The 15,309-nt window shown below is 55.4% G+C and overlaps 2 protein-coding genes across 2 annotated transcripts; both read left to right on the forward strand.

The window, feature by feature from the left end:
• Positions 1-67: 67 nt before the first annotated feature.
• Positions 68-4,679, forward strand: LOC140651583 (ribonuclease CL2-like). Its single transcript, XM_072861184.1, has 2 exons — positions 68-118; positions 4,242-4,679. Exon 2 carries the CDS (start codon positions 4,248-4,250, stop codon positions 4,677-4,679), a length of 432 nt encoding a protein of 143 aa, XP_072717285.1. The 5' UTR covers positions 68-118; positions 4,242-4,247.
• Positions 4,680-10,317: 5,638 nt separating this feature from the next.
• Positions 10,318-12,394, forward strand: MBOAT4 (membrane bound ghrelin O-acyltransferase MBOAT4). Its single transcript, XM_072861127.1, has 3 exons — positions 10,318-10,436; positions 10,981-11,196; positions 11,482-12,394. The coding sequence occupies exons 1-3, from the start codon at positions 10,318-10,320 to the stop codon at positions 12,392-12,394; spliced, it is 1,248 nt and encodes a 415-aa protein (XP_072717228.1).
• The last annotated feature ends 2,915 nt before the right edge of the window (positions 12,395-15,309 follow it).

A 15,309-nucleotide genomic window follows, 5' to 3' on the forward strand; every position in this document is an offset into this window, starting at 1 on the left:
GAGCGTCGCGTCCGAGCGGGGATCGGCTGCGCCCACGGCGGGATATGAGGGGGGAGGAAAGAAATGAGAAGCCCTCCTAGAAAACGAAAGCGCAAAAAATCACGGCCTTGTGTTTCCGGTACGCAGCCCACCCACGACGCCAGCCGCCCTGGCCTTCGAAAGGCGGGAAAGGCCGGCGTGACAGAAAGTGAGAGCAGGGGCCGGGGACCCAGCTTTCTGTGGGGGAACGGCAATAACTATGGCAGCGCTTGCCCTGGGGGCCGCAGGGGCAGGGCCTGCGCTGACCGGGAGGGTGTCGGGCAGTGGCTACGGCCGAGCCGTCGTGGAGCGGACAGACCTGGCAGGGGGCAGGCGCTGCCCGCCTGCGGCTCTGCGGGCTGGGGCGAGGGTCAGCCTCCTCCCTCCGGCGGGCCGGCTGGAAAGGCCGAGGCTGCCGGGGAAGAGAGCGGCCACGCAGAGAGCGAGGACGGGGAGAGCCCCGGGCTGAGCATCGCGCAGCTCCCTGATGAGCTGCGGTTTCTGCACAGCCAGCCTCTCGCCGACAGCCCGAGCCGAGCTCAGCCAGTCACCAGCAGCGCCGGCGCCTGCGCAATGAGAGGGTGGTGGCATCAGCTGTCACCCCCCATACTGTCACCGAAAGCCCTGTCATCTCACAAGGCCTTTGTCTGGCACCAAGCAAGGCGGGGAAGGTCGAGGCAGGGAGGGAGAGTCCGGGCATCTGGCTTTCTAAGCCTGCTGCTCCCATGCCTGCCTCCTGTGCTGTGGGTCTGTCTCCCCACCCGGGGAGTGGGCCTGAGCCCTGGGGCTTTGGGCCACGGTCCCCAGTGCTCAGCAAGGAGGAGCTGTGCCAGCGCAGGGGCATTGCCTGGGCACCTGCCCGACCCCCACTCACTCTCAGCACTGTGCCCAGGGGCAGCGGGGCAGCTGTGGCATTGTCAGCAGCACTGTAGGGCACTCAGAGGCTTTGCAGGCACAGGTGGGAGCAGAGTCCCGGCCCAGCTGGGGTCTCACAAGCATCCCAGGGTGGTCCTTGCACCTTTCTGGGCACCAGAGTGGCCTTTTGGTGCACCCCAGCCACCTCCCTGTGCCTTTCTGTGCTCCCATGTTGGCCTTTCTGTGCCTTTCGTGGCCCCACAGACCCCTCCCGTGCCTTTCGGTCCCGTCCCCTCCCCAAGGACTTTTTGGTTTTGGACTTCTGGGATCTTTTGGTACACCCTGAGGCCTCCATGCTGAGGCAGCCTTGGTATACTTTCCAGCGCATGCCCTTTCTGTGCCTTTCATGGCATCCCAGGCCCCTCCTTGTGTCTTTTGGGGTGACCCTGGGGCCTCCATGTCTCTCTTGGGGCTTCCCAGTGGCCTCTGTGTGCCTTTTGGGGTGCTCCAGGACCTTCCTTGCACCTCTCTGTGCACCTGGTGTATTGGGAGCCTTGCGGAAGACACTGTATTTGAGGAGTTGGTGTTCTTGAACAGGCCATGCTGGCTCTACTGGGTCCCATCCTTCCGGCTGGAGAAGCCCCTCTGTTGTTAAGGTCATCTGTAATGTACAATGTCTTTGGGAAAGGTAAGCTGCGTGTGGATCAAGGGGTGATCCTGACCATGGAGGCTGCTGTACTTTTAGCAGATAGTGAGCCACATCACAGTCAACCTGGGCAGGCACAGGCCTGTAATGTAAGATTTACTCACTATCTGTGATTTACTTGAGACCTTAAGGTTTACTCACTATCTCTATTCCTCTTCTTCTTCTACCTTATTAAAGCTTTTCTCTTCTTCAGACGATTGTTGTCAGGCCTTTCTTACTGAGATCCAGAAAGAGCCCTGCACTGTCTCTCTCTCTCTCAGCCTCACCCTGCCCTCCCACTGCACAACCCCCCACGGCCCTCAGAGCTCCTTTCTGGGGCACCCCAACCTCCTCCGTGTGCCTTACAGTGCACCCCTGGGTCCCCAGGGAGCCAGCAAGGCGCTTGGCCCCCGGAGCATACAAACTGCTGTGCTGTGGCCCCTTTGTTGAACACAGGTACTCGGTGACGGCACAGCGCTGGGGATGGGAGATCCCTGAGGAGGGCAGCTGTCCTGCAGGGCAGGGCTGACCCTGGGGCGGCACAGGACAGCAGCCGAGGGGAGCGCACAGGGCAGGAGGAGGCTCCCATCAGCCCACCTGCGTGGGCAGGGATGGGAGAGGGAGATGCGGTGCCCAGGCCAGCGCCGGGCAGTTGGGACTCCCCTGGGACAAGAGGGAACCACAGGTTCCAATCACAGCAACCTCTGGCAAGGATGCTTGAGGGTCCTGTGGGTAGGGCAGGCTCTAGCACAGGTACCTGTACCCTGCCAGCTAGAGACAGCACTGGGACGCAGGGCTGATGCAGACCTTTGTCAGGCATGCAGGCTCATTCCTCCTCCTCCTGGGGACACTGTCCCCTTCCCACCCACACCAGAACAGTGGAAGGCAGAGTGTGTCTGGGGGCTGGTGATGAGAGCCCCCACCCTGCTTCCATGCCCAGCAGGAGCAGGGTCTTGCCAGCCTCAGAGGCTCAGCAAGGGTGCTGTGCTGATCTTCCATGTCTGTGAGGTTTTGGCCAGGTGCCTGAGCTGTTCCCATTGCAGGGGCTGTGCGACTTTGAGGAGTATTTCGTGAGAGGCCCACAGAGCCGTAGAGATGCCACCACAGCCCAGGGCAGGGCGCTCTCCACCTTCATCGTGGCCAGTTTTAGACCTTTCCCAGCTCTTTTGGGGAAGGTGGTGCCCAGGACGGAGCCTACCCCAGGCCGAAGGACATGGTGGGCCTGGGACAGACAGGGGGCAGCTCTGTGCTGTCCCTGGGGACAAGTAGGTCAGGTCTGATGGTGACACGCACTCAGAGGATGCATCTCTCAGCAGCCCACAGCCCTAGTGCTGAGGCCCACTCAGAGTGTCAGAATCTGGTGTCATTGTCCTCCTTGAATCGCTGGTGGGGTCAAACTTGGTTACTTATGCAGAAGAAGGGCAGCTGAGGGCTCCTGTCCACTTTCTTCCTCACCCGCCATCTGCCACTTCCCATCACAGTCTCTATCATGTCTTTGATGAGGAGGATGGAGACCACTTGCACCCAGTAGTGACAGCCTCTCCTGGGCACTGTATGCCTCTCCCTCTGGAGGGGACACCATCAGGTTCTCCCTGATGGTCGAGGGAAAGAGGTGGGTTTTTGATGGGCTCAGGCTGGCTCCTGGCTCTTTGCTTGTCTCTGCCTCAGTGGAGCAGCGAGGAGCACGTGAGGTAACAGTCGGGCAAAATGCATCCCGGCACTTCCCAGGGGTACGAACGTGCCTGCAAGGGGGCACAGGGGGAAGGAACACACAGCTCCCGAAGCAATGCGGGGCAGCTGTGGGCATACCACATCATCCAAGAGGGGCAGGAGCATCAGCATCAGGATGCCCCATCAGCATCAGCTGCCCCAGAGGTGATGCTGACATCCTGACCCCACGAGGGAATGAGGTGTCTTGCCCTGCCACCCAAGGGGACCCAGGTGTCCTGCCCCCCATGGGACACGTGGCCGAGGCCAGAATGCATGGTCAAGGTGACATGGGCAGGGAGCACCGGGGGACGTGCACAGCTAGTCACGTGGTTCGTTAATGACTACCTAATGACCTTGGGGGGCTGCGAGGGGGAGTGGGGCCTCCTGGACGCCTGGCTCCCCACACACATCCACTGGACCTTGCTCTTTGCCCTGCCCCTCGTCCTGGATCTTTGCCCATTGGGCCCAGCTGGGACCAGTATAAAAGAGGCATGGAGGAGTGGGAGGGATCCCGGAGACCTCGAGGCCATAAGGGAAACTGAGGCACACACACAGGTGCAGGTGAGGGATGTGTAGGGGACCAGAGTGTCTGCGGGAGGGGACTGTGAGGAACACAAGCATCCAGTGGGGGAGGGAGGATATGTAGGGGATCCAGGTGTCGGGGTGGGGGGTGGATCTATAGGGGACCCAGGAGTCCGGGGGGGCGGTGTTCCATAGGGGACCGAGGCTTCTGGGGAGTGCAGAACTGTAGGGGACCCAGGTGTCCATGGGGTGTTCTGTAGGGGACCCGGGCATCCAGGTGGGATCCACAGATGGCCCAGGTGTCTGGGGCGGGGGTCCCCATGCACTTAGAAGGGATTTGTAAGGGACCCAGGTGCCTGGGAGGGGGAATTTGTAGAGGAATTGAGCGTCCAGGGTGGGGTTTCCAGTTGGGGCCCAGAAGTCCAGATAGCCCTGACCCCACTTTCCACAGGTGCCCATGGCAGGCTGGGCACTATGCATGGCCCTGGTGATGGCAGCACTGGCAGGGGCGGTGGGCGAGAGCCGCTATGAGAAGTTCCTGCGGCAGCATGTGGACCACCCCCGGACATCCACGCTCGCGGCCCACCGCTACTGCGAGACCATGCTGGCACGCCGGCAAGTGACGGCCCCGGGGCGGCCCTGCAAGCCCTCCAACACCTTTGTGCACGCACCGGCTGAGGAGCTGGTGGCTGCCTGCACCCAGATGCCTGACGCAGCGGGGTTCCACAGCACCCCAACACCCATGGGCCTCACAGCCTGCCGCCTGCGGGGGGGGGACACCCGGCCCCCTTGCGCCTACCGGGCCCGGCAGCTCCAGCACCACGTGCGTGTCACCTGCGTTGGCGGGCTGCCCGTGCACCTTGCTGGCACCCATGCACCCCCCCAGTGAGGGTGGACATGGGGGGGCTGTAGGTGGGGACGTGGATGCTCCCTCCCACGGGGGCCTCTGTTGGGGTCTGCAATAAAGGAGGCGCCACAGGCCTGGGCTCCGGCATCAGCTTCTGGGGGGACCCTGCGATCCTACCCCTCTCTGCGTGCCCCTCAGCCCCCTTGCGTGCCCCCAACCTGCCCAAGGTGGACCTGGCCCCCCATGTGCTTCATAAACCCTGGGTTTTCCCAGCCTCCTGGGTGTCCCATAGCCCCCTAGGGTGACTCTGACCACTCCTGTGCCCCATGGACTCCCCTTTCCTGAGTGCTCCACAACTCCCCTGGGTGCCCCATAACCCCCCCAGGGTCCCCCTGGTCCCCTGGATGTGGACCCAACTCTCTCCCCGGTATCCTGACCCTTTGGGTGTCATATTGCTTTCCTGGATGCTCCATAGCTCCTGCAGGGTCTCCTAACCTCCCATGTGCCTCATAACCCCCTGGGTACCCCCAGCTTCCCCCATGCCTGCCCCATAAACCCTCATGTGCCCCACAGTCCCCTCTCCCACATGCCTCTGACCCCATCTGGGGCCTCTCTGGGGCTGAGGCTGCTCTTGGGCCCCCGTGGCACCCCCATGGAGCCGAGCAATGGCTGGGGCCACACACAGCCCTGAACCACCACCCCACGCACACTGAGCACACACAAAACCACAACACATGCACACACAACGCACACAAAACACGCACTGTGCACACAACACACAACCACACACCACACTCGCAACACAAAACATTCACACAATACACCTGCTCCTACGCACAACACACATACACAGCACAAACACACACACACACACAACACATACACAATACACAAGCACATGCAACACACACACTACATGCACACGCATACACAGACAAGTATTTTCTTGGGTTTGGATGGGATTTCATGTGTTTCAGCTTGTGTTCATCACCTCTTGTCCTGTCACTGGGCACCACTAGTAAAAGCGTGGCTCCCTTGTCTTCATTCCTCCCCATCAGTACTTACCAGTACACTGATAAGCTCCCCCTGCCTAAGCCTTCTCTTCTCCAGGCTGAACAGTCCCAGCTCTCTCAGCCTTTCCTCTTATCAGAGATGCTCCAGTCCCTTCATCATCAGCAGCCCCTTGCTGGACTCTCTCCAGTTCATGTCTCTCTTGTACTGGGGAGTCCATCACTGGATCCAGCATTCCAGGTCTGTCTCAGTAGTGCTGAGCAGAGGAGCAGGATCACCTCCATCTGCCTGCTAGCAACACTCTGCCTAATGCAGCCCGGCAGGCTGGGGGTCCTCTTTGCTCTGGTCCTATTGCCAAGGGAGCCCTGAGGACTCCAGTGGAAGTGCTGACATCCAGGTGCTGTGCTGCTGCAAAAAGGCAGCCCAAATGCACTCAGAAATTGTAGCTGAGGAGGAAAAGCAGCACAGCAAATGGTCTTCCTGATCCTTTTCAATTGCTCCCTGTCCAAGATGTCTTTTCCTCATGTGCGTTGAGTAACTCAGGTGTTCTTTTTCTGGAATTCAGCAGAAAAGCACTTGGAGGGCCCTCCACGGACTGCTGAGCTCCAACTCTCAGCCCTGCCTCAGTGAGAAGACCTCTACTCCCTATACACTGGAGAGGAATTGGGGTATTTCAAGGGCATTTGGGGCATTCCCAGCCTGGCAACTTCCAGCAGATTCACTTCTCCACCCTGCTCCCTCCTGGCCATGGGAGGAGCTGGGTGGGCTGACCCTCTCAGGAGCGAATGCCTGGGGTCTCTGCAAGCACAAGGATTTGAGCTCTGCTCTGTTTCTTTCTACCTTGGTTCTTCAAGGCTTGGAGGAGGACTCCAGCCTCTCCATCTGTTCTCTGGCAGCTCAGATCATCCTGACACTGAGAGAGAAAAATTTCACCACTGTGATTTACCCTACAAGCTTTGCACTACAGGCTCTGAAGAGCATGGGAGAGGTGGCACCCACCTTGGGGAGACAGCTCTGAGCAGCAGTCCCAGAGCAGCAATGCCAGTTCTGGGATGCCCTGAAGGCTGGCCCTACCAGAGTGTGCTGGAAAGTCTGGGTTGTTCCTGGCATCTCCCCTTTGCCTGCAGGACAGCTCCACCCCTCCAGCACATCACATCCCATTATTGCGCTGTTGGTTCACCCCTCTGCTGTGTTTTCCCCTAAGAAGCAACTCCGCTTCTTCAGCATATGTTAGTGTCTGTTCTTTGTGAAGGCTAAAGGGAAGAAAACTCAGCCACAAAGGAATCAGGGTCATCCTGAGGGTGTTAGGACATCCCCTCTCTCCAGCAGCCAGCGGCAATGCGGATCATATCCAGGTACTCTATCTCTGAGGCAAAGCACCAGCTGATCTGCTGGCTTCATAACAAGGATCAGAAAAGCTGTAGCTGCTCCTGCCATCTCCAAAAGGAGATGCCAGGACAAGAACTGGCTCTCTGCGGGGCTTTCATATTATGTGAAAGGGGATGGAAGGGGAACAGCATGCAGCCCTAGACCTTTTTTCCCCATCACTGGCTACTGTGCCCGGTCCTTGGAGCTGCCTGCCTCTTGTCTCAGGAGCTCTGTGGTGAGGTTGAGGGGAACCAGCACAGGGGATGGTCTCCAGTGATGTCAGTCCCCGTTCTAAATGTCCCAAAACCTTAGGAGGTACAAGAGGATCCATCTCCACCTGACCTTGGTCTCAACACTGAAGGAGAAAAAGGAGTTCCTAATAGGATTCTGCCTTGAAAATAAATCACCTCTTTTGCCACTGCCGGCACAGGGAAGGGCACAGGTCTGGCCCCTCACCCACACTAAGTTCAGCTGATGTGGCTGAGCTCAAGAGTTGCAAGGCCATATTGCAGGCAAAAAAGTGACTTGCAGAAATTTCACTTAATTTAACTTATTGCCAATTAACATACACTTTTAATTACCTATTTGGGTATTGAGAAGTACAGAAGATATTAAAAATTACATGAGAACTTATGGAAATGCCTTTCCTCCCCCTTCCCCAGGCACAACTTCAGACCTCCATGAGTGGGATCACAACTGCGATAAGAGACTTGCACACTATCCTTAAACTGCTGGGATGTGGCCCTTTATCCAGGGAGACAAAAAGGCCTTTGCCAGAAGCAGCAGTGGGCCATTTACAGGCAGTGGTCAGCAAATCTGTAATGGCAACAAGTAGCAAAAAGCCAGTGTGGCACTGGTGCCTGAAAATAAAGGAAGGATTTTTGCATTTTTGTGTTTTAATAAACCATTGCATTTATTTCTTAATTCCTTTCTCATTTAGGTACTTTCATGTCCTGCCTATCACAGACAAACGTAAAGTCCCAAGGTTTGTGGTTGATTCTGCCTTACAACACCACAGGGAGACAGAAACTATCATCTCTGTTTTGTGGATGGGAGTTAAGCAGCCCACGGTCACAGAGAAAGTCTGAGACAGGAGCTCAGTTCAGGCCTCCTGAACCCTATTTAATGGCCTCCCTTCCCATTTACATGCTTTTCTCTGGAGAAAAGACAAACCGTGTCAGTCTGACTTTTTCTTTAAAATAACTTTTTTTGCTTTCAGTGTACGTCTTTCACTTCGCAGTGTGTCCTGCAGCAGATCAGTATGGGCTGCATTAAAACAGGCAACCAAAACTGTTCCCAAAACAGCACTATATCCCACCAAGAAAGCAAACTATAAACTTCCTGGATACTAGCCCAAAGCTAGTATCTGAGCCATATCTGCTTGAATTTCATGCCCAGAGTTTGCTCTGACAGTGGTCAGCCTGCTCTTCTCACCTGCTGTATTACCAGACAATTAATTCCTTAGCCAGGAACCGGGCTGTTGCTTGTTTAGTACATGCAAATGAAGCAAATAGTGCTCTCTCACATACTTCGCTATGGCTCACATGCTTGCTCTAAGATCACACTTCCACCGCCCCGCGTCTGATGGTATAAAATGAGAGGCGTGAGCAGTGTGTTAACATTTCCAGTGCTACTTGGAAATTTGTTTCTGCTTCTTGAAAAGCAATGGCATTTTTGCAGAACCATAGCAGGGAATTGCTTAAGGAGGCACTGCAAAGGCCTTCAAAAATGTTTACTCAGCAAAGTCAATACCGGGCTCCATGGATTTGGCAGAATGAGTCCTGTGCAACCAGGCTGTTGCTGCATGCCACGCATGCTAAAATTGACATGGAAAAAGCTTCTCTCCAGTGCTATCGCTTGATCTTAAAATATACCCTGTACAAATACAGCAAAATACAGACCGTTTCTCTGCAGCATTTGTCCAATTATTTTTTCCATGGGGTTTTGGTCCCCCACTTTCTTATAACCAAATAACTCATCCAAACAATGCGGTAAGCTTTCCAACATCACAATAGCTTGAAAAGCTCAGTGAAGAGTAGAAGCATTCATGAAAGTCAGACAATATATTTTTAAAATCAAAATTTCTTTTTTTAATGAGCACAGATCTTTCTGTAACTTTAGGCACCAATTTTGCTCTTTTTATTGAAAAACAGACTAATCTAAATATTTTGAAGTATTCATCAAAGTAAGGGGAAAACCTTACTTCTTCTACCCCTCCAATATGTTTTTTTTTTTCTTCCAGAAGGAAATTCCAGGATATTCCTCTTTGTATTCACACTGTTCATATGCCTAAAATAAAGCAGATATCAACTGAGTTTTTAAAAAAATCCATGAGCTTTCTATTTGAATTTGTGTGGTTTTTCTTAGCTGTATCTCATGAAGAAGAGTCAAGTCCTGCAGACTGATTTCCTTGGGCTTTTTTGTCTGTTTAGCATGGAATACTGCTGGTGGCATTGTAAGAGCAATAGCAACTGGCTTCACGTCACCCTAGAGATGACTTTTCAAATAACCTTTCAAGTCTGGCCCAAAAGAGGATCTTTTGCTTTCTCACATGGTACATTTTTGAATGAATGCGCAGTTTAAACAGTTTAACTGCAATGACTAATTTCTACCATCACAAGTATCTCTGTGAGTCCATTTTTTAAAAAAATATTTATTTATTTACTTGAAGAAAAAGTGTTTAGAGAGAATAGAGCTATTCCTTTATCTCTAAATGAAAAGGCCCTGTAGCTTGGTCTGAGCGGCGGGGCTGAGGGGCTCACCCTCCCTCATCACTGAGAAGTGGCAGAACCCATCCTCTCCTTTCTGTGACCAGGGGTTTAAATACCAGGATGTCCTCACTTCTACCCCATAACAAGTGAGCTGGAAAAAAGCCACAGCTTTCTGTGAAGGACTGAGCTGAGAGGAGGTGAAGAGAAAGGACCAAGCCTCCGGGAGTACCTGGGGATTTTGCTCTGAGGTGCATCCCAGCATGGCACATGTGGCAGCTCAAAAAGGCTCTTATCTCGGCAGCTCGCTCTTGCTGTCTTCAAACTATGTGGTAATGGCCCAGGCGTCGGGCAGAGCAAATAACCAACCCCAACTTTTTCCACCTACACACAAACCTTGGGACAGAGGTGCTTGAAGGAGTCAGCACTGACGAATGCAAAAAAGCCATGCTCCTTTTCCTGCAGATACCTCTGTTTCCTTGACTCTGCTCTGGTTTTTTTGAGGTCCTGCCACATATAAAGAGGAGCCAGCGCAGCCCTAGGCTCAGTCTTTTCTCCAGGCATCAGAGGCAGTTGAAGAAGCAAGGTGCTCGATGCACTGGGCAGACCTGCTTGTCCTCCTCCCTGCAGCCCCGTACCGGCTGGCGGCTTTCCCCTTCGCTGCTCTCTTCCACCACCTCTGTGCTTCGGGGCACCTCTCTCTGACTGCCCGGTACGTGGTTGTCACCCCTGCTGCTGCACCAAAGGCAAGGCATGTCTGTGGATGCTTTCTGGGGGCTCTCCTGGCCAGAGGTGGAGTGGGATGCATGGTAGCAAGTCCCTGCTGACTCAGGTAGCGACATTTGTGTGGCTTGGACGGGAGCTGTCCCCAGTCCCTTCTCTCTGCGGTGGGGCCAGATCAAGGTCCTTAAGGACAAAACAGCCAGGCCGGACACTCCGGTGTTGTGAGAGATGGGTTTAGGGGTGTACCAGGATGAGCATGTGGGCAAGGGGAGCAGGGCAGGGAATGGGGACTATCTCTGGGGTGATTAGGATGGGGGCCAGGCAGGGCCAGCAATATCTGCCCCAGTCCCCTTGCCATTCCTGCTTGCAGCCACGATGGCCCTGGTGTTCCCTCACCCCATGAGAGGCCAAGAGGCAGACTACAGGGGGACTGTGGAGGCTGCAGGACCCAGACTAAGCTCCACTATAGAGAGTGGGAGTTTTAAGCCCCATTTTCCCCAAAAGGCAGACAAAGGGCATCTGGTCTCTTCTAGGTATGTATTCCTTCTCACTGGAGGATGTCTCCTTGCTGGCACAGCCATGGGCAGCTACACTGTGTTGCTCCTCATCCCAGCTGCTGGCTCCGTGCTCATCCTTCTCTCCGTCAGCCCAGCTCGTGCCCACACCTGGGTCTTCGTCCTCCAGATGTCCTGGCAGACACTCTGCCACCTGGGTCTGAGCAGCCAGGAGCTGGACCCACAGGATGCCAGGTAACACCCCGGCTCTGCCTCCTTCCTGTCCTCCCCTCAGTGGGCTGGGGGCCCTCCCGGTCATTTTGTGAGGGTGGAGGGTCCCCTGGGCCAAGCTGGCTCGCTGTTCCACAGCCGTCAGTCAGTCTCTACTATGGCCGCATCCCCATGTGTGGGTGATGCTGTGGGCATGGCAGCGCTCTGGGGATGTGGGACAGCACAGCCCCCGTGTGCGGCCTTGCGCCCGTGCTTCTAATGCTCCCTTCGAGGGACTCTCAGCAGCTGTCAGGTGCCCTCTCCTTCCAGGCCAGCCATCGCCCTCTCTGCCATCATGCTGCTCACCCAGAAGGCTACGTCTCTGGCCCTGGACATACATGAAGGGGTCGTGCCGCTCCAGCTGGGCCAGGGGCTTTTGCAGCGCGCGCTGCCCCTCTGCAGCTACCTGCTCTTTTTCCCAGCCCTCCTCGGAGGTCCCCTGTGCTCCTTCAGCAGGTTTCGGGCCCAGGCCGAGTCCTTGGGGGCTCTCCCCCACTCGCTGAGGGCTGCTGGCCAGCGGTGCCTCTGTGCGCTGGCCCTGCAGGGGCTGCGAGCGGGGCTGGTGGGAGGGCTGGCCGGCAGGCAGGGCTGCGCCGGCCTGGGCTGCCTGCCCCACGTCTGGGTGCGGGCCCTGCTCCTCAGGCTGGCCTACTATTTGCACTGGGTGCTGGACGAGGCCCTCCTCGAGGTGGCGGGCTTTGGGCCGGAGGCGGGCCAGGGCGACCTTTCCATCCGTGACCTGTGGACGCTGGAGACCACCCACCGCCTGGCCGTCTTCGCCCGAACCTGGAACAAGAGCACGTCCCGCTGGTTGAGGAGACTTGTCTTCCAGCGCTGCCCGGCCCAGCCACTCCTCGCCACCTTTGCCTTCTCTGCCTGGTGGCACGGCCTCCGGCCTGGGCAGGTCTTTGGTTTCCTGTGCTGGGCTGTCATGGTGGAGGCCGACTACCGTATCCATCCCTTTCTCAGCGCCCGGGCCACCTCCCAGGGTGTGAAGCTCCTCTACCGTGGCACAACCTGGGTCTTCACGCAGCTCATCATCGCCTACATCCTGGTGGCTGTGGAAACTGAGAGCTTCTCCATGCTCTGCCTGCTCTGGACTTCCTGCAACAGCATCCTTCCCCTCTCCTATGGCTTTGCGCTGCTGCTGCTGCTGCTTGCCAAGAAGCTGAAGCAGAACTGAGCCTGTCCTGGGCTAACTTGTGCGGCTGGTGGGGCATGCCCCTGCGCACGTGAGCATGCAGGGTGAGAAGTGCTATTGGCCAAGCAATCTCATATAACAGCATCTCTGGAGAACCAGGTTGGCTTTTACTCCTGGGATATCCCCCAGCTTTGAGTGACGCTCTGAAGCAGGGAGGTGAGGTCACCAGACCACTGGGCAAAGCGCTTCTAGCAGCACTGCCTGCCTCGTGTTTGTCTTGGGGCTTTGGGTCTCAGCCTCATCTCACACAGAAAGCACACAACCGCCCCACCAAACTCATCTGTGCTACAAATGCACCAGTCAGCAACTGTGCCCAGCTCCTGGGAATCTGTCCACCGTGGCGATAGCAGGCACTGGCAGAGAGCTGCCTTGCCACCCTTCTTGGGCACACAGACCGCTGGGAGCCTGGACACAGGGAAGGGGGCTGGCAGTCTGTCTGGGGGCAGCACAAGACACGAAACAACCCTTTCCCCACCCAGCAGTACTACGGAGATGCATGGGTCTGTGGTGCTTCTCCAGCAATTGCTGCTCAGCACTGTCCCTGTGGCATGTGGACCCCAAACTGTGTTCCCAATTAGATGTCTCCTGCAATACCCGCCCCCCACCAAGCGGGTGACATGCTTGGCCCTCAGCGCGCAGGGTCAGCTGTGTCCCCTGCCACAGCGGAAGAGGGATGATCCATCCCCTCCACCATTCTTGCAGAGGATCCTGGGCACGGGGGCAAGAACGCCTGCTAGGAAAAGGGGGGCTACTGCCCATGGTGTGCTGAGGACAGCATGGGCAATGGGGAGTACACCAGCAAAGTCCTCAGACTTGGCTGTGGCATTCAACCAAGGCTTAGGTGTCGCTTTCCCCACGCAGATAAACAGCAGAAACCCTAATGCACTTCTCCAGTTCATGCATTGGCCTAAGACCCAAAAGCCTAGGACAGTTTAGGCTGGAGAAGAAGCATGAGCTACCATAGGGGAAGGTATCAGGCAAGTATGGAGCTAAAAGTTTCTGTTTATATGAGTGCAAGAAGCCACCCACCAAATCTCAAAATCATACAGCTGAAAATGCTACAAGACTATTGTTGGCCTCTGGTCTGCTGGGCATGCTGCTGCAGGGTACAAGGACCAACACCAGAACCAGGCTCAAGTGCCCAAACTCAGGAGAAAGCATCTTGATCAGGTTAACATCCCACACCATGCAGGCCCTGTGCCAATACCTGCATCTGTGTTTGTCACTAAACTGAAACTCAGCATGCAAAATGGATCCAACCTTGTTTTATGTGGGTTGGTTGGATGTTTGGCTACTTCTTGAGTCCCGCCGAGTACCCAACCCAAGCCTTGCAAGCCACTTGCCCCACATATAATCTCCCCGTTGCCAGCACAGCTTGGATTTGTCATGGCCAGGCCTTGTCTACTTCAGTGCTGTCCTGCAGAGCTGCTTCCAACTTATTCCCTATATCCATGCTTAGAAACTGATTCATCTCTTCATCTTCTATCTGAAAAACATGCTGGGTTCCTTCAGGCAGGTTCTCCAGCTGTTTCATCACTCTGCTGGCCCATGTGAGACCACATGCACAAGGGCCAGACTTTCCAGGGCAATGTGTCCAGGATGGTCCATGGGACAGTGGTTCCCAAGCCAGAAGGCTCCTGCCACCTATGTTGGAGGGAAGTGGACCCAAGAGTCAGATGCAGGAAAGCCAGCGTATAAAAAAATCCCCGAGGGCTGCAGTTGGAGCCATCCCACATTCTTCAGCACGCAGGGACGTGCACGGCCTCCTCCCTAAGGGGATCAGGGGAAGTTAATTGCAAATGGGTGCCCAGCCAAGGAACCATCCCCTCCCATCAGCAGCAACCATAGCCAAACAGATTAAAAAAAAAAAAAATTCCAGGTGAGAAGCCTGGAAAAGATTCACAGAAAGTGTATGAAGTGTCAAAAAACCTGGGGAATTAAAATTCCCCCAAGAGAGCAGGCTGGATCTGGAGATGAATCAAGGCTGGAAGAAAGTGCTCATGAATTTCCCCCCAGTTTGAGCTGGGAGGGGGTAGCTCAGCTAGTGACATCCTGTCTCAGCTAAGCTGATGCTGGGCTCTCTCCATGTGTCCCAAACCTACCCCTTGTCCAAGGGCTGCAGAACTGGTGCCAGGAGCAGGGCAGCTCATCTCTGCCTTGTGTTGGGGTGGAAGAGTAAAAGCAGCCCACAATCTTTTGCAAAATCAGTTTTTCTGAGCAGCAGCACGGCCTCTACCAAGCTGAGTGGCTGCTATATGCCTGGATGGAAGGAAAGGGGCTGAAGGGAGCCAGGCCAGCTTCTTCCTCTTCCAGCGTGCTGCTCTTGCATCGCATCTCTTGGAGGAGCAGGTTTGCAGTGCACCCAGCCCCATGCATTTCTAATTCAAACACCAGCAACAATAAGACCCTCCCAGACCACAGGCCAGTGGCCCTGGCCTTTCACATGCCAGCTCATCTCTCAATAAAGGGGTTAAATAAATGCTAGACACAAGGGACAGGTGAATTATCAGGTGAAGTGAGGGAGCTGGAGGGATAGGGGAAGCAGAGCAACCTGGCCCTGACTTCCCCCCGCAAGGCCTTGGAGGTAAATTGGGGATTTTCCATTTCATTAACTTTACAAGGGGTAATTCCCAGCATGCAGCATCATCCTCATGAACAGACCCATCCTGGGCTCTCTCTCACCCTTTCACAATCAACAGCCTGCACGTCTGCACCACCAGACAGGAAAGCCATGCTGTATTAGTATCTAATGAAGGTAATAGGCAGCTGATATTGAATTGCCCACAGTGGAAAATACAGCTGATATACAGAAACAAACAGTAATTTTTCTTTTTAAAGTGAGAAGCAAAATGGATGCCAAAACCCACAAAAGATGTGAATTTGAAACCCCCTCCTGG

Source organism: Ciconia boyciana, chromosome 5 (genome assembly GCF_034638445.1).
Source record: "Ciconia boyciana chromosome 5, ASM3463844v1, whole genome shotgun sequence".
NCBI lineage: Eukaryota > Metazoa > Chordata > Aves > Ciconiiformes > Ciconiidae > Ciconia > Ciconia boyciana.

Excerpts from the sequence above, each read along its gene's own strand:
- LOC140651583 (XM_072861184.1), top strand. The coding sequence starts at position 4,248 with ATGGCAGGCTGGGCACTATGCATGGCCCTGGTGATGGCAGCACTGGCA.
- MBOAT4 (XM_072861127.1), top strand. The coding sequence starts at position 10,318 with ATGCACTGGGCAGACCTGCTTGTCCTCCTCCCTGCAGCCCCGTACCGG. Across the intron at positions 10,437-10,980 it reads CACCTCTCTCTGACTGCCCG|GTATGTATTCCTTCTCACTG; the intron begins GTACGTGGTTGT and ends GGTCTCTTCTAG. Across the intron at positions 11,197-11,481 it reads CTGGACCCACAGGATGCCAG|GCCAGCCATCGCCCTCTCTG; the intron begins GTAACACCCCGG and ends CTCTCCTTCCAG.